The following is a 27,690-nucleotide window of genomic DNA, read 5'->3' as shown; positions in this document are numbered from 1 at the left end:
ATTGTCTTTATCAATAGCTTTCATACAAGTACATGGAGACCCTGAGATACTGAGTACCTTACATAACCGGCTGGAGAAAGAGAACAGAGAAGTGGCTCTTTCCACTACTCAACCCTGTTTCACCCACCTGGCTACAGGTGAATACTACAAACAACCTGAAATGAGATTATCACAGCCACTCAAGCCTGAGGTTCATCAATATTCTTCTTTCACAATGAACATCTCTCATGCCTGCCCTTTGCTCTTCATTGCTGATACATGACAACTCTTGTTCTCAACACCGCATGCCTTCCTTATACAGATGGTCTTTCTGAAGTTCTGTTCTCTCAGCTTCAGTGCACCCTATCTGGAGCTTCAGGTAAAACTCTAACAAAGATTTCTTCATGGCTTCTCTTATGTGAAGAATGAAGCCCAATTCCCTAAACAGAGAATTTAAAGGACTTCATAATCTGATTCTTATTTACCACTTCATAACCATGAAGCCAACTGTCACACAAACATGGACTACTTCTTGACTGCCACCCCCTAGCATACCATACACAATCTCTCCTTTGTGTCTTCCTTCATACTATCCTCCTCTCCTGGTAATGCCCCCTAGCTTAATAGGCGTTCCACCATTCCCTCAAGCCCCAGATAACATCTTTCCTGACTGCCACAAGGTAATAATTTCTCACTTCACTGAATCCCAACAGCATTTATTGCCTTCCATCCATTGGACACTTTGCATAAGTATTCTGCATCTTTGTTTGAGTTACAACATATATTTTACCTTTTGAATTACATTAACCTCCTTGAAGGTAGGGATCTTGAACTGCTGGTTCCCAGCCATATGCTTGCACAGAGCAATGCTCAGTGAGGGTTTATTGATGAGAACAACAGTCAGCTTTAGAGACAACATTACAGGATACAAAAACCTTTGAATGTTCTGATGCAAAATTATGAGGAAAATTCTTCTGCATGTTCCAAAAATAATACATTTTAGTGTCCAGCGATGTGTATCTCCTGGGACATGATCCAAATTCAAAATGCAATATTTGGCTTTATATAGTAAACTTCTGTCAACCCTTTTCTTAAGCAACAAATCATTTTTGACTTCCCCCTTGTATATTTGATGATAATTCTTATAACACCATAGAGATGGAGAATGAGATTCTTATGTGAATACCATCTCTAAAATTGTTTAACATGAAAAAGGATTAACTTTGTTTATCAAATGTTCCTTTTTAAAATGTGGTGAACTCTTTTCTCCATATACTTACAAATAATCCAGTTTTTCATTTTCTTAGATCACCCGTCATCCTGTCACACCCAACTTTTTTATTACGAACATTTCTTTTCCACAAAAAAGCTTACTAGTAGTGACAGTAGAAATGCTATAGTAATTTTGATTTTTTTTACATAAAAAAAATTTAGAAATGTGATCTACCAAACAACAACAGAAAGCAAATATGAATAAGGATTGTTATACCTTTCAGAAATGAAGTATAAATTCATGACAATCCTAGGATAAAGACGAAATGTATATACCAAAATGAAGCTATTTAATCTATTTGCACTATTTGTCAGACATATGAATTAATACAGAGATAAGGAAATAATGGCATACCATGTATTCTTTCAATAGCTTTAGCTGTAGCTTAGAATAATGTTAATATATTGAAGTACAAGTTTCCACTGCTAAAGCTGTTATAATAATAATGAGTAAGAACATTATAATCAACATTTTGTGCCTAGCGCAACAGGATTACAAGCTATGCTGTAATTAGATGACTAACAACAACAACAACAAAAACACTTGCTTCACTATTGTCAACTCAGTTGTTGTTAGGTGCAGTAGAGTCATTCCGACTCATAGAGATCCAATGCAGAACAGAACAAAACACTACCTGGTTCTGTACCATTCTCACAATTGTTGCTGTGGTTAAGCCCATTGTTGCAGCCACTGTGTCAATCCATCTCATCTCAGGTCTTCCTCTTTTTCACTGACCCCCTACTTTACCAAACATCTTGTCGTCCTCCAGGGACTGATCCCACCTGATGACATGTCCAAAGTATGTAAGACCCAGTCTTACCATCCTTGCTTCCAAGGATTCTGGTTGTACTGCTTTCAAGACAGATTTGTTTATTCTTTTTCGCAGTCCATGGTATATTCAATATTCTTCACCAATACCACAATTCAAAGGCATCAGTTCTTCTTCAGACTTCCGTATTCATTGTCCAGCTTTCACATGCATATGAGGCAATTGAAAACACTATGGCTTGGATCAGGTGCCCCTTAGTTCTCAGGGTGACATCTTTGCTTTTTAATACTTTAAAGAGATCTCTTGCAGCTGATTTGCCCAATGCAATGCATCTTTTGATTTTTTGACTGCTGCTTTTTTTTTTTCCACGGGTGTTGACTGTGGATCCAGGTAAACTGAAGTCTTTGGCAACTTCAATCTTTTCTCCATTTATCATGTTTTTGATTATTGTTGCAGTTGTGAGGATTTTTGTTTTCTTTATGTTAAGGTATAATTTATACTGAAGGCTAGGGTCTTTGACCTTCATTAGTAAGTGGTTCAAGTCCTCTTCACTTTCAGTAAGCATGGCTGTGTCATCTGCATAATGCAGGTTGCTAATGAGTCTTCCTCCAATCCTGATGCCCCCTTCTTCATATGGTCCAACTTCTTGATTATTTGTTCAGCATACGGATTGAATAGGTATGGTGAAAGGACACAACCCTGACACACACCTTTCCTGACTTTACTCAATATCCCCTTGTTCTGTTCAAACAACTGCCTCTTGATCCATGTGCAGATTCCTCCTGAGCACAATTAAGTGCTCTGGAATTCCAATTCTCCACAATATTACCCATAATTTGTTATAATCCACACAGTTGAATGCCTTAGCATAGTCAATAAAATATAGGTAAACATCTTTCAGGTATTCTCTGCTTTCAGCCAGGATCCATCTGACATCAGCAATGATATCCCTGGTTCCACATCCTCTTTTAAATCTGGCTTGAATTTCTGGCAGTTTCTTGTTGATATACTGCCACAGCCGCTTTTTAATGATATTCAGTAAAATTTTGCTTGCATGTGATATTAATGATATTTTTCTACAATTTCCACATTCTGTTGGATCACCTCTCTTGGCAATGGGCATAAATATGGATCTCTTCCAGTTGGTTGGCCAGGTATGTCTTCCAAATTTCTTGGCATAGATGAGTTGGCACTTCCAACGCTGCATCCATTTGTTGAAACATCTCAATTAGTATTACGTCTATCCCTAAAGCCTTGTTTTTTGCCAATGCCTTCAGTGCATCTTGGACTTCTTCCTTCAGTACCATCGGGTCCTGATCATATGTTACCTCCTGGAACGTTTTAATGTCAACCAACCCTTTTCTGTATAGTGACTCTGTGTGCTTCTTCAATCTTCAATCTTCTTTTGATGCTTCCTTCAGAATCCTTCAGTATTGCAACTCAAGGGTTGAACTCTTTATTCAGTTCTTTCAGCTTGAGAAATGCTGAGTCTGTTCTTCCCTTTTGATTTTCTATCTCCAGCTCTTTGCACATATCATCATAATACTTTACGTTCTCAAGCCACCCTTTGAAATCTTCTTTTCAGTTCTTTTATGTCATCATTTTTTCCTTGTGCTTTAGCTACTTGATGTTTAAGAGCAAGATTCAGAGTCTCGTCTGACATCCATTTAGGTCTTTTCTTTCTTTCCTGTCTTTTTATTTATCTCTTGCTTTCTTCATGTGTGATGTCCTTGATATCATTTCACAACTCGTCTGGTCTTTTGTCATTCATTGTTAATGCATCAAATCTATTCTTCAGATGGTCTCTAGATTCAGGTGGGATATACTAAAGGTCGTATTTTGGCTCTCATGGACTTGTTCTAATTTTCTTCAGTTTTAACTTGAACTTGCATATGAGTAATTGATGGTCTATTCCACAGTTGGCCTCTGGCCTTGTTCTGACTGATGATATTGAGCAGTTCCATCATCTCTTTTCACAAATGTAGTCAATTTGATTCCTGTGTATTTCATCTGGTGAGGTACATGTGTATAAAAACATAGTCACCATTTACGTTGGTGAAAAAAGGTATTTGCAATGAAGAAGTAGTTGGTTTTGCAAAATTCAATCATACGATCCCTGGCATCGTTTCTATCACCAAGGCTGTATTTTTTCCAACCTCCAATCCCTCTTCTTTGTTTCTGACTTTCGCATTCCAATCACCAGCAATTATTGGTGCATCCTGATTGCATGCTCAATCAATCTCAGACTGCAAAAGTTGGCAAAAATCTTCAATTGCTTCATCTGTGGTTTTAGTGGTTGGTGTGTAAATTTGAATAATGGTCGTATTAACTGGTCTTTCTTGTAGGCAATGGGTATTATCCTATCACTGACACCACTGTAATTCAGGACAGATCTTGATATGTTCTTTTTGAAAATGAATGCGATGCCATTCCTCTTCAAGTTGTCATTCCTGGCGTAGTTGACCATACGACTGTCAGATTCGAAATGACCAAAACTAGTTCATTTCAGCTCATTAATGTCTAGGATATCGATCTTTATGCATTCCATTTCATTTTTGATGATTTTCAATTTTCCTAGATTCATGCTTTGTATGTTCCAGGTTCTGATTATGAATGGGTATTTGCAGCTGTTTCTTCTCATTTTGAGTTGTGCCTCATCAGTAAATGAAGGTCCCAAAGGTTTTACTCCATCCACGTTGTTAAGGTTGACTCTACTTTGAGGAGGCACCCCTTCCTTAATGGTATTTTGAGTGTTTTCCAACCTGAGGGACTCATCTTCCAGCACTATATCAGACAATATTCTGCTGCTATTCATGTTTTCACTGGCTAATTCTTTTCAGAAGTAGACTGCTGGATCCTTCTTTTTAGCCTTCTTAGTCTGGAAGCTCAGCAGAAACCTGGCCACCATGGGTGACCCTGCTGGTATTTGAATACCGGCTGCATACCTTCCAGCATCAAAGCAACACACAGGCCCCTACAGTATGACAAACTGACAGACGTGTGGGCCATTAATATTTACTTTTCTATTCAGACAAAACGCACAATAAAGTGAGCACAAATATATCTTGAAGGAGGTAATAGTGATGATATTTGTGTGTGATGATGGCTTCCTGGATGCACACATTTATAAAATTACTTAATTTTAACACTGTGGTTTAATATATGATTATTATATTTCAATAAAGCCCTTTAAGTGTAAAAAAAACCTTAGATGCATAACTGAGGCCATAAAAAGGTCTTCTGGTATATACTGGAAGTGCTTAGAAATGCAAATGGTAAGACAGTTCACTCAATCATAATATACAAAATCATATTCTAATGTATCATTTTTTATGAATTTTTCATGAATTATGAATGATGAAAATGGAATTAGCTTACGTAATATCTACTGGAAACACAGATACCTCTAGTAAACCCAAAAAAAAACAAACCCATTGCCTTTGAGTCAAATCCAACTCATAGAGACCCTACACGACTGAGCAGAACTGCCCCACTGGATTTCCAAGAAGCAGCCGGTGAATTCGAACTGCTGACCTTTTGGTTAGCAGCCAAACGCTTAACCGCTATCCCACCAGTGCTCCACCTCTAAAAAAGGAGCATAGTAATGCTGGATTTAATTATGTAGTTTGATTTTTCTCTTTAGCATTTATCCCATTTACCAGGTAATATTTTTATATTTCACTTAATTACTTAATTATCATGATTGTCTTTCTCTCCACCACCACTGGTAGAGTATAACCTCACAAGGGCAGGTGCTTTTTTTACCATTAGGTGACTGCTATTTCTCTGGTGTTTAAAAGAATATATGGAGCTACAAGTCGCTTTATATTTACGTATTTGTTGGAATGCATAAATATTTTCCAAAGTCTTATGGTATAGGGCCATAGTGTTAGAAGAAGTCAAATAAAATAAGAATTTGAAATGTGAGATTAAAATCAAAAAAGGAAAATGACCAACTATAAGAAGTAGAAAATATATTTTTATATATTATAAAAGGGTCTCATTGTATCATCTCATGTTTTAGAGAACCTAAGGTATGGAGAGATAAAATGGCTTGTCAGATCACAGAATTTTGGTATTAAAAGGCACCTTACACTTCACGTAGCCCAAATATTCCAACGATGATTCAGGCTACCCAGTTTCTGTTTTAATGCCTCTACTTTATGTTTTATGTTTTCCTCTACTTCAGGAACCTCAAAAATAAAACCATGTTGTACTGGTCTAATCTAAGAACTCAAATTCAAGCCCTCTTCTTGTGAAAATTATGTAAAAATTTTTTTCAGAAAGGTCTCTATCGTGACTTTCCAACCAAACATCCCTAACATACTACCTGTTTTGTGTTCCAACTAAATATAACTCTCTTCTGAATATTCAACTTACTTAATTCACACTTAAAATATAGTGTTTATAATTAAACGCAAGGCTCTAGATATGATCTTCCTAGGAGAAAATAGCATGGACTAATCTCCTGATCCATTCTAGAAAATGTATTTCTCTCAATGCAGCCTACAATTGCATTTGTTTTTTCAGTAGGCATATCACATTTGACGCCTATTAACCTCGATGTAAAAAAAAAAAAAAAAAAAAAACTTAGTAATGTTCTCTATGCTACTGCTAAACCTAGTTTTCTTTATTCTATATTTATGCCATTGGGCTTTAAATTATAAATATCATAACTGCTTTACACTCTCTTTTTAAATAGCGTTATGATCAAAGACAGTATATACTCTGAAAATTAAACACCAACAATTCAATTGAAAGAGCATAAGATATAAACCTTGAAACTCATATCTTACCGATAAAAACCTGGTGGCGCCTGCCTTACCAGGAAGTTTTCCTCCATGTCTTGGAGAACGTCATTCAGCATTCGGACGCGGATGGGATCTCGCTCCTTAGGATCGTTAGCAGGACGCATCTCATCTGACTGAAAGAGTTCCAAGCTCTCCCGCAGGTGTGATGCCATGGCTAGCAGTTGATGAGTGTTGAGTTGATTACCACCTGGTGGAGATAAATGAGCCATCTCAGGAAAGACATTTCCAAAGGAGCAAAATAACCATTCTACAATCATGACTCTATGGGAGCAAGTCAGACAGATCACTGAAGACAGAGGGGTTGTCATTGGCAGTTCTCTTCTGTCTGTCACTTGGAAAAAACAAGGGTATATATATTTGAATAATGCCTGTCACAAGGAAGATTCTATAACAATTAAACTTTGATAATTTATTCATTCAGCTAAAATTATTCTATCTAAACATGTTTTTTATATTCTACTAAATTAGCTATAATAATAATAATAACAACAGTCAAGAGCCACTGATTATTGAGAAAATGCTATGTTCCAGGCACTGTGTTAAACAGTTTACATATTTACCTCATTTACTATTCATCAAACCTTGTATTGTCATGTCCACTTCCTAGAAGCTGAAGATTAATTAACGTAAGCAATCTGTCACGGCTCATCTACCAAGTAAACGACAGGCCAGAATTAGAAGGCTGCCCTTTCTGAAACAAAACTCATGCTTACAATGTAGTATCTTCGATTTCATGGGGGAAAAAAGTGCACGCACACACGCACACGCACACACACATATAAAAGGAACTATTATTTTCCTTTCTGAGAACATGAGATATGTACTATTGCCATCATGTATCTACTGAGCTCTTTTTTCTTTATTAGAAATTTCCCAAAACATGAAGTTGAAATGTATCTCTCATTTGAGAATACACTGAAAACTATCCTATGCATTTTTTGTATCATCCTGTTTGTTTTGAGATAATTTTTGCTTGTCTGCTGTTGTTTCTTCTTCATTTGTCTGTGTGAGTTACTAGAAGTCATCCTGATATAAATGGTCATGGCAATAGGACCATGGGACAGTCCTTTGACTAAGAGAAGGGCAGCATTAGTACAGTGATTAAGTCCACTGAACCTTGGAGACAGACCACCTGAATTCAAATCCCTGTTCTACCACGTAGTAGCTGTGTGACGTTAGGCAAGTTACTGAGATTCAGTGTGCTCATTTGTAAAATGTACTTAGTAAATACACGCTTCACACATTTATTATAACAAACGATTAATACTTGCAAAGCATTTCCCTACAGGTAAGCAGTTCCCAGAGGATGTGATTTGAGGCTGTGGTTAAAAGCCATTCTTCTGTTGTGTTATGAGAGCTGCATTGCCTCATTCTTTTCTTCCAGGTATCCCTGCATTAGCATCTGCCTCTGTGTGAGGCAATAATGACATCATTCTCAGGAGATTTGGTAAAACTAACACAACAAGGTCAGTACATCACTGCAGAGGGTTACTTCAGATCAAGATCCTAAATGAACACGGACCTGGGAAATCTAAGCTGACAGTCCTAAGAGCATGGAATTGAGAATGTTTACAACATTGAGTTTTACTTAAACTTTATGTTCCTGGAAAAGAGCGATGGTTAAAGAAATCCCTCTGTCCTTTGGGTTCCAGAAAATGGTTTACTGCAAAGACCCACCCTTCCCTATTTGACTTAAGACTCATGAATGCTCCCTTGTTTCCCTATGACAAGACCAAATACAGACCCCTAAAACTAGGAAAACTAGGGGAGATGTATTCCTGGTGCATAAAATCTGCCTGGCATAACATTACCAATAATTATTTTCTGAACCGTTTGTCCCCACTGATCAATGAGAGGAATATGCTTGTTAGCCAAACTTAGGTTAGGCCTCTCTCCTTTCTGAAGTCCCTAAACTTTGGCCATCTCTCAGCCTGAGCCAACAAACAACACCATCTAAGGGATCTTTCTGGAGAATAGACTGGTCTCAGCATAAAACATTCTCTGATTTAAGATCCAATCACACCATTCTTTTATCCTACTTCCCCACACCTCATTCTTTCTAGCCTTGTTTATAGTCCTCTCTATTAATGAAAAACCTTTTTTCCCTAATTATCTTACTGATATTATGGCCAGAGCTGTTCTTCCCATTGCAATAGACCTCTCCCCCTACTGAAACAGTCCCCTCAACTTGCAATAATTTTTGTTAGTACAGTCTCTCCTTATTAAGTCCAATTTTTTTTTTTTTTGACTCAGGCATGTGGAGGGATGAAAGGAAGCCTCCTGGCACCTTTAGTACAGGAATCTTGGACAAAAGGAAAAGATCACATAAAAGACTCTTTTCTCCCATTGAAATCCCAAGATCCCTAGTCTTTGTGAAAGTGTATAGTCCCAAACCTATGAATCTCTCTAGGGGTAGGGCCCAGGAATCTCTATTACAACAAGCTCCTCAGATGACTCTATGCATTTTAAAGTTGAAGAACCACTGTAGAAAGTTGATAGGCTAAGAAAAGAAAAAAACTAGGTTAGAAGTATTCCTGATGCATCAAACCTGCCTGTCACAAAGTTTGTCATCATTGTTGTGTATTGTGGAGTCAATTCCAACTTGTAGCAACCCTATAGAGCAGAGGAGACCTCCCCCATGTGGTTTCCTGGCTGTAATCTTTGCAGGAGCAGGTTGCCAAGTCTCCTCTCCCACAGAGTAGCTGGTGGATTTGAACTGACAACCTTCTGATTAGCAACCTAGAGTTTAACCATTGCACCACTAGTGCTCCTTCTCATAGAATTACCAACTTCTAACTTTCTACTCTGTCCCCTGTAGGGTTGGTATGAGTCAGAATTGACTGGATGGAAACGGGTCTGGTTTGGTCTTTTGGTTAACATAATGATCCGGAGCCCTTGGTGGCACAGTGGTTAAGTGTTCGGCTGCTAACCAAAATGCAGGCAGTTTGAATTCACAAGCTGCTCCTTGAAAACCCTGTGGAGCAGTTCTACTCTGTCCTATATGGCAGTTATGAGTCATAATCACCTCAACGTCAATGGGTTAATATAATGATCAAGGAGCCCTGATGGCCCAGCGGTTAAGCATTTGGTTGCTAAACCAAACTGAACCCACCAGTCACTCCACGAAAGAAAAGGCCTGACAATCTGCCCCTGGATTACCGTCTAGAAAACCCTATGGGGCAGTTCTACTCTGTCCTATAGGGCTGCAGTGAGTCGGAATCAACAGCACAGAACAACAACAATATAATGATCTTTATTGTCTCTCACCTTCATTAGATGGAAACGGTTTTACAAGTCATTTTCACAAGAGCCCAACATAGTGGACACTCAACAATTCTTTGCCGAATAAACAAACCCACTGCTGTGGAGTCGATTCTGACTCATAGTGACCCTATAGGACAGAATAGAACTGCCCCATAGGGTTTCCAAGGCTGTAAATCTTTACAGAAGCAGACTGCGACATCTTTCTCCCATAAAGCGGCTGGTGAATTCAAATCACCAACTTTTCAGTCAGCCGAGGGCTGTAAGCACTGTACCACCAGGGCAACTTGAACAAAGTAGATTCAATAAAGTATGTTTATAAAAAATTCAATATTCAAAAAAAGACTATGAAAAGAGCCAAGGGATTAATGAGGGCTACAAAGGAATTCATAGCCAGGCTTCTCTTACATGTAGTGTTCGCAGAGAACATACTGGTTTTTGCCAATTTTATGTTTCCAAAAATCTAGCTAAAAATTACATTAAAAGATGAAATAACACTGGAGCTAATATCTAACTCATTGCTTATTGAAATTAATGGTATGAATACAATCAATTCTACTTTACCAGGTTTTGGAATTTTGATGTTTTCAAAGTGTCTTCCATACTCATTATCTTGTTTGATTTCACAACAAAATTTGAGGTTGCAAGAGGAAGTATTTTTGCTCGCTGAGAAAATCTAACCCCCTAAATACCTTATCAATTCTATTTAATGAAGATAGGATTTATATTAAATTATGATGGTTAGTTATGTATGGCTATCTTAGAAGGGACATCTTTGTACAAGGAAATAATGAGATGGATAAGACACCTTTAGATTACTAAGGAATTGAAAAACTATATATATACATATTCACATATATATATTTTAGTTCAACATCACTGACAGTCTGCCATTTAAAGAAGAAACCTCTGTTCTGATTTAACTATGCACTACAGAATTGAAGATGACATTACCACAGAATCAAATGAGACAAACTGCACCATTTTGCCTTATTTAGCTTTAAATAAATTTGTTTCATAGCAGTGTGGAACTAGAGAATTGACAGTTTCAGGAACTTGCTAGTTCCAGAAAGGTCCCTGATGGTGGAAGCCTACCACCCACAACATACCCTACACATGATTTCAGGTGTGTGAGGTTATAAATTGAAAAGTAGCTCTACTTTCATTGTTCAACATTACTCTAATAAAAAAATAATTGAGACTGACTACAGAAATTATCTTGGTAAACTGTTCATATTGATATATATAACTGATGTTCCAAAGATTCCTAGTAGCCATTTCTGTACCAATTAGAAGTTGTTTGACCCTTTAAATAAGATCTTGGAATGTCACCTCTCTAAGTCAAGTTTTTGTGACCCTGAAAAATTGAACCTTTCCTCCTTCATGCTCCTTAGAATTCCTACCAGCACGCCTGTAAGGAAAGAGATTTTTGCCTGTTTTATTCATTGCCATTTGCCTTGCACCTAAAACCATGCTTGGCATGTCATCTAATGACAAATAATTGAATTATTTACTTTTTTTTTTTTTTATCATAACATTGGAAACCCTGGTGGCATAGTGGTTAAGTGCTACGGCTGCTAACCAAAGGGTTGGCAGTTCAAATCCTCCAGGTGCTCCTTGGGGACTCTATGGGGGCAGTTCTACTCTGTCCTATAGGGTTGCTATGAGTCGGAATCGACTCAACGGCACGGGGTTTGGTTTGGTTTTTTGGTATCATAACATTGTAACATCTGTAATGTTTTTATCCTTGTTTGGCTATGTATCTCTCTCCTCACCTTGACTTAACCCCACAAGATCAGGAAATATGTCTTATCTCTCTTTGCATCCCCAGATGCTAGCACATGGTAGTCATTCACTAAAATTTTGTTGAGCGAATGTTGAATAATAAGATAATGTATTACTTGGATATATATTACATATTTAAACAATGTATACAAAGCCACTCAGAAAGTTGTTTGCTGCATAATGAGCAAACATCAACAAGTATCATTTCCTTTACTTTCTTGCTCAAAATCGATGAGTGGCAAAGGAAAAGTAAAAAAAAAAAATGAAAAGAAGCCATATTAGACTAATCAGAAGTGAAATTATTCTAAATTGAATTAAAATATGCCTCACCAGTGACCCAAAAAAAAACTAATAATATATAAAAATTTACTACAGCATAGTGAAAGTCAGAGAAGAGAGACCTAAATGAGGTTCCTAATAGTTCATGTTTAAAATAATAAGTCTACTTGACCAAAGAAAGTGAAGTGGGAACTAGAAATTTCTCTCAGAGAGGGTTAACACAAGTATCTTTAAGTTATGTACATGAAGTCAGAGGACCAAATATTTACAGTAAAAGATAGTTATGAGCCTGGCCTACTTAATTATCATCAATATAAAAAACAAAAACAAAACCCATTGCAGTCCAGTTGATTCTGACTCACAGCAACCCTATAGGTCAGAGTAGAACTGCCCCATAGAGTTTCCAAGGAGCACTTGGTGAATTCGAACTGCTGACCTTTTGGTTAGCTGCTGTAGCTCTTAACCACTGAGCTACCAGGGTTTCCATTATCGATATAGCCTTGAATAAGTCTTTTAATAGCACTGTTCTTCAATTTTCTTAGAAAAAATGAGGAAAGTGGCCATTTCATTTATTTTCTAAGCATAAAAAGCACTATAGAAATGCAAGTTAAAGTGCAGCAAGTAAAGTTACTACCAACCTATTTTTAAAAGGCATGCAAAAAATACCATTAACAGCTTTACTGATCATTCCCTTTTGGTCCTCCCCAGCTGCATCACCCTCCTCTCCAATACACTTTAATATTTCTCAATTTTATTTGGCAGTGCCTATGAATTTGGAGCTTTTTTTCCCCTAAAAAAATTCAAACCTCTGAAGAACAGGAAAGGAATAACATAAAGGGTAAAGGGATAAAACAGCCAACCTTTAAATACTCTTTTTTTTAATTTCTTTGCTCCTGGTGAAAGCCAACCATTAATAACCTTTTACAGCTTGGTAGAACATACTGATTTGTCATAAATATTGAAAATCAACCTTAATATAACACAAAATAATTGAGATTGCTGATGGAAATTATTTCAATATTATTCAAGAGACAGTTGAAATGTAGTTCTAAATTTCCAACAGAAACAGTTTGCATTTGTTTTATTGCTTTCATTTCAAAGAAGCATACATTTATTTAGTATTTATTGAGTCTTATTTTTCATGTTGTTCTAAAAGTACTAGTAGAGAGGCAAAGACACGTAAGATTCAATCTTCAGTCTTGATAAGTTCCTGATCTAATTAAAAATGTACTGAATACACTTAAGCATGCAATAAATTGTGTCAAATGAAAGGAAAGCTCGTAAGGGTGGCTGAAGAGATCATTATATATAAGAACGTTCTGAGTAGAACCCCAGGAACAAGTGAAAACTGAGAAACAGATCATGAAATTGCCTAGTAATCAAGGGCATCTCAAATAAGCTCTTGAAAGTTCTGGGACTTTATCTACATTGAAGCAGTTAGTGGAAGGTGTTTCATCTAAAATATTGACTAATCTTTCCTTCCTCTTCTCATCTGTTCTCACCCTTCTGGAGAATGAATCTAACTCTAATCTCAACACTTCCATTTTTTTAGCCTCTTATAGAAAGGACAGAGCAAGATATTGTAAGCAGCAGCAACATCAATTGAAGAAAAGGAAGAAGGAAGGAAGGAAAAATGGAAGGAAGGTAGAAAAGAAAGGAAGGAGGGAAGGACAGGCTTTCATACATGTCCTGTCCACTTAAGGCCTCTAAGGCTTCTGGGTAAATAACAGTAATGACAGAACTGACTGGACAGTCTAAAGCTACACATGCTCTAACCTGCTGGGACCTGAAACCTTCACAAACTATCTTCTATCCTTAGGCACTTCTTAACTTGAAGAGTTGCAATTTGGCATGAACTCTTGCGTATTAAGTCTGTTCTGTGGCCTCGCAGATAGGAGGGAGGGAGGCAGGGAAGGGAGGGTTATTATCTATTTTGTCAATGGATATCGAGAGCTAGAAAGTCAATTCAGGAAACGGTCTAAGATATGCCCGAGAAAACACATCCCTACTACTCAGGGAATCTCCTGCATTCAGCCAACCATCATGCTGGCATGTCTTCCCCTCAAAGCAGTCAATGAGGCAGTGTGATGCAGTGGAAAAGACAGGGGCTTTGGAATCTGACAGACCTAGATTCGAACGCTGAACCCACCATTTGTTAAATACATAAACTTGGGTAAGACATACATAGAAAAAACCCCGCTGATGCTCGGCTTCTTAATCTGGACTCCCAGCTCAGCTCATGAGACTACAGTAAGATGTCACAGGCAATTAGCACAGTAAATGGGCTTTCTGAAGTAACCCTTAATACGCCGAAGTGCTTCCTAGAAAACTTATTCCACCTGAGGACCTTGATACAGGATCAAAAAAAAAAAGAAAGAAAGAAAACTTCCAACCATGGAATAGAAGCTCAAAGGCCTTCATACATGTCCTATACATTTAAGGCCTCTAAGACTTCTGGGTAATACCAGTAATGACAGAACTGACTGTAGGCAGTAAATCCACACATGTTCTAACCTGCTGGGACCTGAAACCTTCACAAACCATCCTGTATCCTGAGGCACTTCATAACTTGATGAGTTTCAGTTTGGCATGAGCCCTTATGTACTCTGTTCTGCAACCTCCTGGACACATTATAAATGCCTTGTTTAAAAAAAAAAAATGATTCTATTATAGTCCCTCTATAGAGTTTCACACTCAAAAAAATTTTATATTTTAGGTTATTTCCGTTTTTTCTGTTTCGTTGCTGTGTTTTTAAAGACCCACTCAATTTCATTTTAAATTAAGAGTGAAATGTGCTGTTCATACTCTAAAACTACATTTTTATATCAAACAAACATAGCCTTTTTCTTTAATGGTATTTCACAAAGCCTGTTCTTCCATGGATGAGCTCATCACAGTTTTAAAGGTGCTAAAAATTGTACAATCACAGCTTAGACTTTTCTGATTTATAGTGACAAGAAAAAAGTATGATTTATGTTGCACATAATACAGTGGTTAAAAGCAGAATAGAAGATTATTTTTCAGGGGGGAAATGTGTGTTACTTAACATCATCTTACAAATATCTTGTGGCATCACTAAAAAAGAAGAAAAGAAATTGCCAGTATGATTTCAGCCAGGGGGAAATGACAGTCCTCTATTATCCTACATTTTCTATTCTTCATGCTGCCTGCTTTAGTATGAATCACAATGAATCATCTCAGCTGGTTATTTAAAGATGTTAAACAAACAAAAACTCAGGTAGAGAAAGAAATGTGGGAGTCAGTGCGCTATCGAGACTCAAATAATCTAACATTGATTTTACAGTACACAGATAAAAGGATATTATTTAAAGATACAATATACCAAGGAGACAGTGGATAATTATGGCTAAACAGAATACAATAGAAACCCTTTTGGCAAAGATGCCAAAGCAGCATGTTCAGAAGAATTAGGCCGGCCACTTATTACTATTATTATTTTAGATAGGCAACACATCCCTGTACTGCAAAGATTATTTAATGATCAAGGTAGCCGAACAAAAAAAAAAAGGTAGCCAAGGCAGACACAAATGTAGCAAGACTTTAACACATCACATGGAATGGGTTCTCCCACCAGCATCTGGCCTGTCCATCAGGTGCAAGGACTGGACCACAGGCTCTTTTTATGGCCCACAGGTGCTGCCATCTGTACTGTATTTGTGATTACATAATCTGGCTACTGATTGTTTGGGAAATGTGAGCCACAACTTTCTTGAATGAATTAAATTCAGTGTCATTTATTCTTATCCCTCTTAACCTGAGGCAGTAGAATGGAGTTGTATATTTAACAACACATAGGAGTTTAATTATGCATTGGGAACTGAAAAGAAAAATAAGCAAGTTTAAATAAATTTAATGAAAATGAAGCCGAGGATGCTTTACGCTCTATTATAAGCCAAGATTAAAAATATCTTTAAAAAAAAATTTAATGAAAATAAGGCAATGCTTGTGTTACAATAGTTTGTGGTACTATATTGCCAGTTGTTATGTGGTGCCGTCCAGTCATTTCAGACTCATGTCAACTCTGTGTACAAAAGGACAAAGCACTGCCCGGTCCTGTGCCATCCTCACAATCATTATGCTTGAGCCCACTGTTGTAGCCATTGTGTCAATCCATCTTGTTGAGTGTCTTCCTCTTTTTTGCTGATCTTCTACTTTACCAAGCATGATGTCCTTCTCCAGGGACTGATCTCTCCTGATAAGATGTCCAAAGTACGTGAGATGTAGTCTCGCCATCCTTGCTTCCAAGGAGCATTCTATATTGCCAGAGGCATAGGGTTTTATCCTCAATACATAATTGGGGGGCAGGAGAGATACAATAGACCTTTACTATGATGGGAGAGTAGGAAAAATGACAAAAAATGGCTAATATATTTCATTTGATATGGTGTCACATATAAAATCCAGGTACTGACAACTTCAAAAAAAAAAAAAAAACTGGATGATGTACTCAGAATACTGAAGGAAATGATCACACAGGGAAGCTATACAAATAGCAACAAATTGTGAGACAGGAGATAAACAAAAGAAGGGAAAGTAGAATTCCGAGAACTACAAAAAGAACAAGATGCTTAGAATAATAACTAAGAGACATTATGCAATAAAAATATGAGTTTAAAAAGAAATGGGGAAAAGAAAAACCAGTTTCAGGAAACAAATACTGACAATGTAGAGGCAACCAGATTTCATTGCAGGCCCAGCTGCCTCAAATCCTCTTTTGAATTAGGTGTGGTATATCAATAATAGAAATACCGTTTTAATATACTTGTGTAGTCAGAATCCATATAAAAATATAATGGGGATTAAGACTAAACATATTGTTTTGTGACTTTGCACCCAATGGACAGCCAATCTCTTATGAAATTCTCTTCCAATTTGAATAGACAAGGTACCTCTCAGAGAATGCTTTTGAGCTTAAGCTCTTGTTACACAGAAAGGCCAGTTCCAGAAACACTAGTTTTGGTCAAACCTTTAGAGATCCTTGCAGGATTCAAAACTTCAACGTGGACAAAATCTTCCTTTGAAATTTTTTGAGTTTTAGACGCTCTGTCTGACTTCTTAGGAGTGGGGCATAGGACTGGCTAGCCACCACACTGATGCTTGATAAACGGGTTTCACTATCTATAGGCCCATTCAGAATCAGAATTGGTGGTGGTTCAAACCAAGATTGAATACAGATGAGGTGAGAACTAGAATCATGCAATTTATACAGCACATAACTTAATTTTGCCAATTGGGAAATTCCTCTCACATTATTCTGGAGGAAAAAAAAAAAAAAAAAAGATGGACCTCAATCCATGGTGATTGTAGAGAAGAACCAGAGGGACACTTGAAAATCTGAAAGTTCAAACCCAACAGGACACACAGTGCTGGCCTTCCTGGCATTATCACCTTGAAACGCTATCCCTCCTAAGACGAAGTGATTGACACTAATGAATTATCAGAGCTAATAGAAAAAGAAAAACATCAGATGAAATCAGCATTGTCAGTTACTCAAAGAACAGGAAGAAATGCTGCCAACAACCATTTTACATTTAGTGAGAGGATCAGGAGGTGGCAACAAGCCACACAGTTTAAAATGATGTTTCCTGCTGAGTCTGGCTTGCACTAACTAAATATGTACATAACCAGATCAAATGAAAATGACTTTTACTTAATTTGGTCATTTACAGGTTTTATAATAAAGAACATCCAAAATTCTGACATGGTACCAGATTCTAAACAAAAAGCATGATAGTATATACTTACTAATTATTTTAAAGTGCTGTTTTGTACATGAAGAAGTCGATAAAGTGAGAAAAAGTAAACTGAGTAAGAGTATTAAGTGTTTCCAGTCGGCTTCCAGGTTCAAGGGTGTGGTGGCACTTTATTTCTCCTGGATGTCTGCCTCCCCCTGCCTGCCCCCCACAAACTAGTACCACTGCCTTGTATGTACATTTTCTGACATACTTCTATTTGTCACAAATACATCTCAAGTATATCAGTTATCTTATCAGCCACTGCACATAAATATTCATTCTCTAACTATTATGTGCTTGGCATTGACCAAATATTAAGAATCAAGGTCACTCAGTCAAAATGAGCTTTCAAGAACCATCTAATAAATCAGCTCAAACAAATTATTCACTGGTAAATTATCCTACTTTGTGGTGGTTGTGAGAAAGGTAGAGAACGGTCTGCTGCTACTGTAAACTAGTATAATAAATAAACAAGATGGCCAGTTGTCAAGGGGTAAAAATCACACCACTGAAAATGCAATTGGGTTTCAGAGACCTTCATACTATACCGTTGGCAGTAAGGAGAAACAGTATTTTATAGTTCAGCCTTGAAGGTCACTTTCTTTCTTTTTTTTTTTTTTAACTGTAATTGAGAACATAAGACTAATCATTCTTAAATGTCATAACAAAATAAGAAAATGTATTAATAATTTAAGCTTGTATTAAGCAGTAAAATTACATGTTTCATTTAATATGGTACTCTATTTAGCTAATGAAATCAGCTTGCATTGCAGCTAAAATTGAAACTGAAATATTTATTTAGATGTTGATGTGTGTTGTCCATTATTCACACGCTAGCACTTTAAAGTAGTCTTAAAGAAATAAAGTCATAACCAAAGTCGTCAAAATAGAGGAAGTCCACTAAATTGCTCACAATTTAGCAAACATTTGAATAATCTCTGATGGCAATGCAATGTAAAGAATTTTGAATCATGATGACTGAAATGGAAAAAAATGTAGAGTTCAAGGTTGACAAAGTATATCGCTTTGATCAAATATTTATATCCAGGGTATGATAAAAGAAGCTTCTTTTGTCTTTTGTTTTGTTTCTCTGTTCTTTGTTTTTAATACAGGTACGTCTCAAGTCTGGCCACCTCTTTCTGAGTGGTTGCGACAGTGATGTTTTTGTTGCTCTTAGCTGCCGTTGAGTGGGCTCCAACCCTTAGCAACCCTATCTACAACAGAACAAAACACTGCCTAATCCTGGACCTTACTCACAATCATTGTTATGCTTGAGCTCATTGTTGCAGCCACTGTGACAATTCATGTCATCCAGGGACTTCCCCTTTTTCTTTGACCCTCTACCTTTCCAAGCATGATGTCCTTCTTCAGGGACGGGGATATGCAAGGAGTTTCACATCAGAAGAAAACAAAACACAAAAATAACTAACGGCCAAAAAGAAGAAGAAGAAGACAAAAAGCCTTCACCTATAGCAGGAGCAGCCTGATATAACAGCAAGAAGTCAAGGTGCTTCTGGCTCATCAAAGTGAGAACCTAAGACACCTAAACATAGTGGTGTCTCGCCTCAATGTCAACTCTTTTGTGGAATGACTTTATTTTTGTTTTTTCTCCTCTGATGACATGCTCTTAGATATAACTGTTAAGGAAAGAACTGATATTGTCTTTACCTTCTTGATCTAACAGAAACCTTCCTCTCCCCTAAAGACATTGCTTCCATTACTGCAGCTCTCTCAGGCTGGCTCCATTTTCTCCTACGCCTTTTGTAGCACTGGCCCTGGAAGAATACTATGTGTCTTTTTTTTTTTTTTAATCTCTCTTCACAAAAATTTTATACAGAACCAAAAATCAAACCATTGCTGCCGAATTGACTAGGACCAATGGTGACCCCACGTGTTACAAAGTAAAACTGTTCCGTAGGATTTTCTTGACTGTAAACCCCTTGCTAACCCCTTCTATTAATCTATAGTCACTCCTCATTCTTTGAATATTTTAGCTCCTGGCTCACAGTCACTCTCTCTCATGATGCCTATCTTAATTCTTGGCAATTTCAATATCCACACAGACATATTCTGGCCTCTCCTTTCATTAGCCTCTCTTCCTTTAGTGACCACCTACTATACTCCCATGATCATAGCCTGGCCTGAACATGGTCATTACCAACAGCCACAATCTTTCTATGATCTCATTGTCAAGAATCCCACTTACTGACTACCACCTCCTATCTTTCCAGCTAACTCACTCTTAATTCTTTGACCTCACCAAGGCATAAAATCTATTGATGTTACTTCCTTTCCACTCACCCCCATTCCCTTCATAGCCCCACTTTATACACAGTTTAGATATTTTGGTCCATCATTATAATTGTTCCTTTGCATATACCCTCAGTTTCCTTTGTCTTACTAAGCTACTGTCCTCTCTCAGCAAAATCCTAGCCCTGATCCCTAGCTGAACACTGGAATAAACATGCAATTATGTTGAATTATATCATTTCAAGCAATATTTCTTCTGAGCCCTTAGCACTGCCAAAAAAAACTTACTACATTTTCATAGTTCATTCAAACTTTCCTCTCCCCAGCAATTATTATATTGCTTTTCCAATCCAAAGAGACTTGTCAGGAGCTCTCATTACCACATTTAACCCATCTGCCATATTCTCTACATTCCCTCACATTTTTATAAATGCATATTCCTAACTAAGGCAAAGGAAACCCTTGTGGAGTAGTGGTTAAGTGCTATGGCTGCTAACCAAAGGGTTGGCAGTTCAAACTCACTAGGTGCTCCTTGGAAACTCTATGGGGCAGTTCTACTCTGTCCTATAGGGTCACTATGAGTCGGAATCGACTCGACAGCACTGGGTTTGTTTTCTTTGGGTTTTAACTAAGGCAAAGTCCTGCAGACCTACACTGGATCCCATCCTCTGCCCCTAATGAAGAAAATTAGTCTAGCAATTCTCTCTTACATGATCAAATTTTACCTCTCTACTAGGTCATTCTAATCAAAATAAAAACATACTAAACATTCTCAACTCTATACTTTTTTCAAGGATAATACAAATTTATCATAAAAATTTGGATGCAGTAACTTGTCAATCATTTATAATTCTATCAGAAACTGTTAGTATACTTTTTAAAATTTTGTTATAGTTGTTGAGAATGTATGCAGCAAAACATACACCAATTCAACCATTTCTACATGCACAACTCAGTGACACTGACCATACAATTCTCACCCTCCTTCTCTGAGTTGTTCCTCCCCCACCAACACAAACTCACTGCCCCGTAATGTTCTCACTCCATCCCTCGAGTTGCTGTTGTCACTTTAATCCCAGGCAAATAGTTCTAAAAATAGCATAATGCTCAATTAATTACTCATTAAGCTAAACCATTATTTGGTTTTAAGAAGATAAAAAAAAAAGTGTAGAACTGCCCCATAGAGTTTCCAAGGAGCGCCTGGAGGATTCGAACTGCTGACCCTTTGGTTAGCAGCTGTAGCACTTAACCACCACGCCACCAGGGTTTCCATTAAGAAGATATCAGGGTATATTTTTGGTTTTAGGTTTAAAGATTATCTCAGGGCAATAGTATCAGGGATTCCTCCAGCCTCTATGGTTACAGAAAGTCTGGAATCCATGAGAATTTAAAGTTCTGTTCTGTGTTTTCCCCCTACTGATCACAATTCTTCTAAAGACTCTTTGATCAGAATATTCAGTAATAGTAGCTGGGCACCATCCAGTTTTTCTGGTCTGATGGTTAAGGAAGCAGTTGTTCATGGAGGCAGTTAGCAGCACATTTCACATCCTGCTCTTATTCCTGACTCTCCTTTCTGTATTGTTCCAGGTGCCTTGGACAGCAGCTTGCAAGCTTTTAAGACCCTAGGCATAACATAGTGAACTAGGAAGTAGAACAATAGTACTAAACAGATTATTAGGCCAAGTTAATTGGCATAATTGCTTACACTCCTGGTAACCACTAATAAACTTTGATCTCTATACATTTGCCTGTTCCTGTCTTTTTATGTAAGTGAACAAAAAAAAAAAAACACCCAGAGTTCACATAATATTTGTCCTTTTATAATTGACTTATTTCACTTGACATAATTTCTTCAAGCTCCATTTGTATTGTAGCATGTATCAAGACTTTGTTGCTCCTATTGGCTGAGCAGTAATCCACTGTATGTATGTGCCACATTTTGTTTATCTATTCATCCGCTGACAGGCATTTAGGCTGTTTCTACCTTTCGGCTATTGTGAATAGTGCTGCAATGAACATTGGTATTCAAATCTCTGATTCTTTACTTTCAAGTTTTTGGGGTATATTCCTAGGAGTGGAATTGCTGGGTCATATGGTATTTCTATTTTTAGTTTTTCAAGGAAACATCACACTGTTTTCCACGACAGCTATACCATTTTGCATTCCCAAGAGCAAGAGATAAGAGTTCCGATTTTTCCCAAATCCTTAGCAACGTTTGTTATTTTCTGTTTTCTTTTTTATCTTCACCACCTTAGTGGGAGTGAAATGGAATCTCATTGTGGTTTTGATTTGTATCTATCTGATGGCTAATGACTTTGAGCATCTTTACATGTGTCTGGTGGCCAACTGAATGTACTCTTTGCCTGTTTCATGATTGGGTTGTCTTTTTGTTGTTAAGCTATGAAAGTTTTATACATATTTGGTTATTAGATTCTTAGCAGATATATGGTTTCCAAAGATATTTTCCCAGTCTGTAACTTGTTTTTATCACTTTTTGGTTAAGTCGTCCAATAAACAAAAATTTTAATAAGTCATGTTTATTTATTTTGTCTTGCTGTTCATGCTTTTGTTATTGTATTAGATAATCCATTGTAAAAGCTAGGCCCAACAGAGTTGCCCTTGCATTTTCTTCTAAGAATTTTACGGTTTTAGTTTGCACATTATGTCCTTAAGTCATTTTGAATTTGTTTTTGAGTATAGTGTGAGGCATGGACCCTATTTCATCTTTCTGCATGTGGAAATCCAATTTTTCCAATAAAATTTATTGAAGATACTCTTTCTTTACCCATCAAATGGACTTAACACCCTTGTCAAAAATCGGTTGACTACAGATGTGTGGGTTTATTTTTGGATTCTCAATTCTATTCCATTTGTCCAAGCTATTTTGATTGCTGTAGCTGTATAACTGTTTTAAAATCAGGAAGTGTGAGTCCTCCTACTTTGTTCTTTTTTTGTTTGTTTAACATTGCTTTAGCTATTTGTGGACTCTTGCCATTCCATATAAAGGTTGAGAATTGGTTTGTCCATTTCTTTAAAGGAGGTTGTTAGAATTTTGACCAGGATTATATTGAGTCTATAGATAACTTTGAGTAGTATTGACATTTTAACAGTATTAAGTCCTCCAATCCATGAACATGGAACATCTTTCTTTAATCTTCTTTGCAGTATTTTGTAATTTTTGTTGTATAAATCCTTCATATCCCTGATTAGATTTATTTCTAGGTATTTCATTCTCTTAGATGTTGCTACAAACGGAATTATTTCCCTAATTTCACTTTTGGATTTCTCGTTGTTGGTGTATAGAAACCCAACTAATTTTTGTTTGTTGACCTTATACCCTGCAACATTGCTAAATTTCTCTATTAGCTGTAGAATTTTTCTTGTGGACTCTTTGGGATTTTCTATATATATGATCATATCATCTGCAAATTGAGATAATTGTACTTCTTTTCCAATCTGGACTTTTTTATTTCTTTTTGTTGTCATATTGCTCTTGCTAGGTTGCAGTACACTTTTTGAGTCTCTTTCTTATGCATGACGGTTATTCCTTTCATAGATGAACAAATCTATACGTAATGTGTTTTAGTTACCTAGTGCTACTATAACAGAAACACTACAAGTGGGTTGTTTTAACACAGAGAAATTTATTTTCTCACAGTTTAGGAGACTAGAAGTCTGGATTCAGGGTACCAGCTCTAAGGGAACGTTCTTGTCTCTTTTCAGCTTCTGTTCCTCCCTGTGGCATCTATCTTATCCCACCTCTGCTTGCTCAGATTAAGTACTCTACTCTTTGATATCTTAAAGAGATTGATTTAAGACACATCCTAAACTAATACACTCTCATTAACATAACATAGAAAACTCATTTCCAAATGGGACTACATTCAAGGTATGAGTTAAGATTTACAACACATATTTTGACAGATACAATTCAATCCCTAACATAATGTAAACAAACTCCTCCTTTTGTTCTCTCAAATTTTGAAGTATTATCCTCTATACTAACTGAATTTTCTAGAATATGAAAATGACAACTAAAGAGAAAGCAAAAAAAGGTCAAAGAACAAATAAAACAAATGCAAAAAAATTCTTGTAGAAAAAGATAATATTCATTATTTTTCACAGAAGAACTACTTAGGCCTTTATTTATACTTGCTCTGGTCTTATTTTGAAAAATGTTACTTGCTTGGTTACCCATTTTCTAAGCCAAAATATTTTCGAAATAGCAAGGTAGAAGTGGCAGCCACATTGACAATGGTGAGAATGTTGGTGGAAGCCTGACAATAATTGGTGGAAGCCTGACAACAGGAGAAAGGAAGAAAATGATATAGAAATTAACGTAAATATAGGAAAGGGGGAGCAATATGAGGCAATTTAGTGTGGAAGCAAATACTCCTAAGTAGCTCAATTGCTCCTGAGGTCATGGTTTTACAGCTACTACAATAAAAGTCTTAAGCAACATTGAAATGCAAATGTTGGAATATTCTCTGGGTAAAAAAAAAAAAATCCAGGTAGTCAAAGGAAACAAAACAAAAGAGAAAGTACTAAACTTTCAGTCACTGGAAATATTTCGCTCTTTGGAATGAACTATTTTCCTACAATTACTGCTGAGGTACTAGATTTAAGGTACTGGCTTTTGTGTTGAGAAGTACATGTCTACAAATGACTCATGAAAGATCTGATAGGAAGATGTGTGACTCGAAGAGAAGGAAGGTGTACTCTTTAGTTACAGTACTACTGCCCTTTGTATTTGGTTAACAGAGACAAATTAGCAGCCTAATTGAAAGGTTTTTAAGTAGATAAAAGAGAATAAAGTTAATTATTAGGGTTGGGTCAGAATTCTGCAGAGACGGATATATTAACACAAGAAGGATCTGAAACAAAGAGTGCAGAAATAGTTCCCCTGGTTTCCTCCTTGTTAGCCTTGATCTGGAGCCCTGGTGGTAGAGTAGTTAAGAGATATAGCTGCTAAACGAAAGGTCAGCAGTTCCAATTCACCAGCTATTCCTTGGAAACTCTATGGGGCAGTTCTACTCGGAACATCTCCCAATCAAGCACCCATATCCCATAGTAAATCAACCCCAGAGGAGGAACTTCTGGGCCAGTCTTGTAGCTGCAACATAAAAAAGAAACAAACTTGGACGATACAATTCCATATGGAACTTCTTAGCAATAACAGAAGCTTGGAACTATAAATCTATGATAAAAGAGAGTAGTGGACCATCTGTTAAAAGCTGATACTTTGCCTCATGCTAACATTAACTATACCTCATTCCTTTGGCATGGCAGTTAGAATTTTTCTCATGAAAACCCTCTAGCCACAGGGCAGCACTGTAACACCAGAGCTAGTAAGATAGAAGATGACTTAATTCATTTCTTGTTGAAAATTAGTTGAACAATTTTTACATTTACTAAAATTACTATAATTCAAAGAAAAATTACCTTTAAGGCCGTTTTGAACTTCTAAAGCTATATCGAGAGCATTAAAAGGCAGAACTGGTTGGTTGGCAATTTGCAAAATCACTTCTCCTGAGAGCTGAAAGAAAAGAAAAAAAAAAAAAGTTAGCATTTAATAATTAAGGGAGTTTGTTTTTGTTTTACTTTGCTTTTTCATTATATTGTGTATTCTTGTACATCCGAGGTAGCAAAACCACAGAGGGAGAGAATATAATTTTATAAAATCTCTTCTTCTTTCAAATACTTTTTAAATTTTTTTCTATGAAGAAAAAAACTCAGTATCTTTTCCATGTCTCAGAGTAGCATGACAAAATACAATATTGTATTCCTTTTATTAGCAAAAATACTAAGATATAACTTTCCTTGTAGAATAAGATGTGATATTTAAACTTTAAAATAATTCCTTACAAAAGAGTTCAGAATGTCATATAATAAAACAAACATTAGAGAAGAATAGCTGAAAATCAATGTCTGGTTATTGAACTACATAAAATTCTAGACAAAATTAATAATTCATTTCACTTAAAATATGAATTAACCTTCAAAAAAAAATACCTCCAAAATCACGGGTACTGTTTTTTCCTACTGAATGCTTTACTATATTCTTAACTACTTCTCCAAAATTTATCAAAACTGAAACCATTTATACATGTTTGTGGTCAATGTTTACATTAAATTTAATAAGTACAATTCTTAATGATATCCCCAAAACCTATACCTGGAATATTCATCCATGCATATACTCCCTTACCTCCTGCTCCAAAATTGTGTTTAAAGACCAGCTCATGCACTACAGATGAACCAGCATCTGCTTAATGCACTGAAGAAGTCTCTGTATCCACAGACATCTCAAAGGAAGTCAAGATTTAAAGCAGAGGTCTCCAGGCTGCGGAAAATTCCAGTCTCAAGTAGCTTGCTTGGCCTGCCTCACAACTTTGCGTTAGAATCCTAGCCTCTTTGCTTGGCCTGCCCTGTAAAAATCCTGGCGATGCATGAAGTTACATGTAAGCCCCCTTGCACCTACGTAGTATGATTAAGAACGCTGTTGATGTAACTTGTATGAACTCCCTACTCGTAAACCCCTTTAAAATAACTTTTCCCCTTGCCCTTACGGAGCCGTTTTCACAGCAGCAGCTCTGACTGCCTCCTTTCCTTGTGCAATGAAAAAAAGGTACCTTTTCTTCTCTCCCACCTTGGCCTCTCGTTTACTGACCGATATGAGGCATGCCAAGCAGAACCTTGGGTTTCCAGCCAGTAACAGACCAGTGTCAAATGCCTTTGTCATCTCTTCCTTTCCCTCTCTCTTAAGTGATATTTAATATCTACTTGGTCTTAACAAATGTCCCTTCTTCTTTTGTAACACTGAAGCTGGCTTACAGGGAAACGGGACTGAATTGATGACACTAATGTGTTATGAAATATGGTTAGCGAAGGAAAGTGCGGTCTTGTGAAACTACTCAGGGAAAATTGGCACACTAGTTTGAGACAGTACAGAACCCATGAAAGATATAACTTACAAGGAAAACATGATGTTTAATATTCAAATCTACATATTCAACAAGGGCCAAATTCCATTTAACATTTCAAAGTTGTATTTCTCAATTGTTTGTACAATTTATACCATGAAAAAAAAAATCAATCTGATCTATATTCTTGAGAAAATTTATTCCCTAGAATCAAAAAGGAGAAAGAGTTATCTTTGTTGGCCCTTTATTCTGTTCAGGAATTTTTCTCCCAAATGAAGCAACCACCTCTCCCTCAATGCCTAAGTTTTCTTACAGAGTTTTATCCCCAGCGTGGTGATCAGAAAATGCCGAGGAATGTCTCTTTGCAGAAATTGTTTCTGGTACTGATTATGCTATACTTCAGAAAGAAAGCATTATCTACAATAGGCCAATAGGAATCCCTTTCTACTCTACTCATCCAAATTATGCAAGGAAAACTGAGATTCGGAAATAAGCTATTTGTGAAAAGGCATTTTTAAAAGAAGATGAAGAAGCATGACGGTTTCTTTTTTTCCAATTTGCAATGGATAATAGGAACTACAAAACAAACTTGTTTTGTTTACAC

General features: G+C 36.8%; 1 protein-coding gene across 1 annotated transcript in view; it reads right to left on the bottom strand.

Moving 5' to 3' along the window:
* The window catches only part of LOC135228573 (inactive N-acetylated-alpha-linked acidic dipeptidase-like protein 2), a 68,079-nt gene extending 42,384 nt beyond the window's left edge, over positions 1–25,695 (bottom strand). The window contains exons 1-2 of the mRNA XM_064275489.1: positions 25,606–25,695; positions 6,818–7,019 (exon numbers count right to left, since the gene is read on the bottom strand). Coding sequence (XP_064131559.1) covers positions 6,818–6,984 — 167 coding nt within the window. The 5' untranslated portion in view covers positions 6,985–7,019; positions 25,606–25,695. The remainder of the gene's footprint in view (positions 1–6,817; positions 7,020–25,605) is intronic.
* Between the last annotated feature and the right edge of the window lie 1,995 nt (positions 25,696–27,690).

Source organism: Loxodonta africana, chromosome 23 (genome assembly GCF_030014295.1).
Source record: "Loxodonta africana isolate mLoxAfr1 chromosome 23, mLoxAfr1.hap2, whole genome shotgun sequence".
Taxonomy (NCBI): Eukaryota; Metazoa; Chordata; class Mammalia; order Proboscidea; family Elephantidae; genus Loxodonta; species Loxodonta africana.
This window is presented reverse-complemented; position numbering and strand designations above follow the sequence as displayed.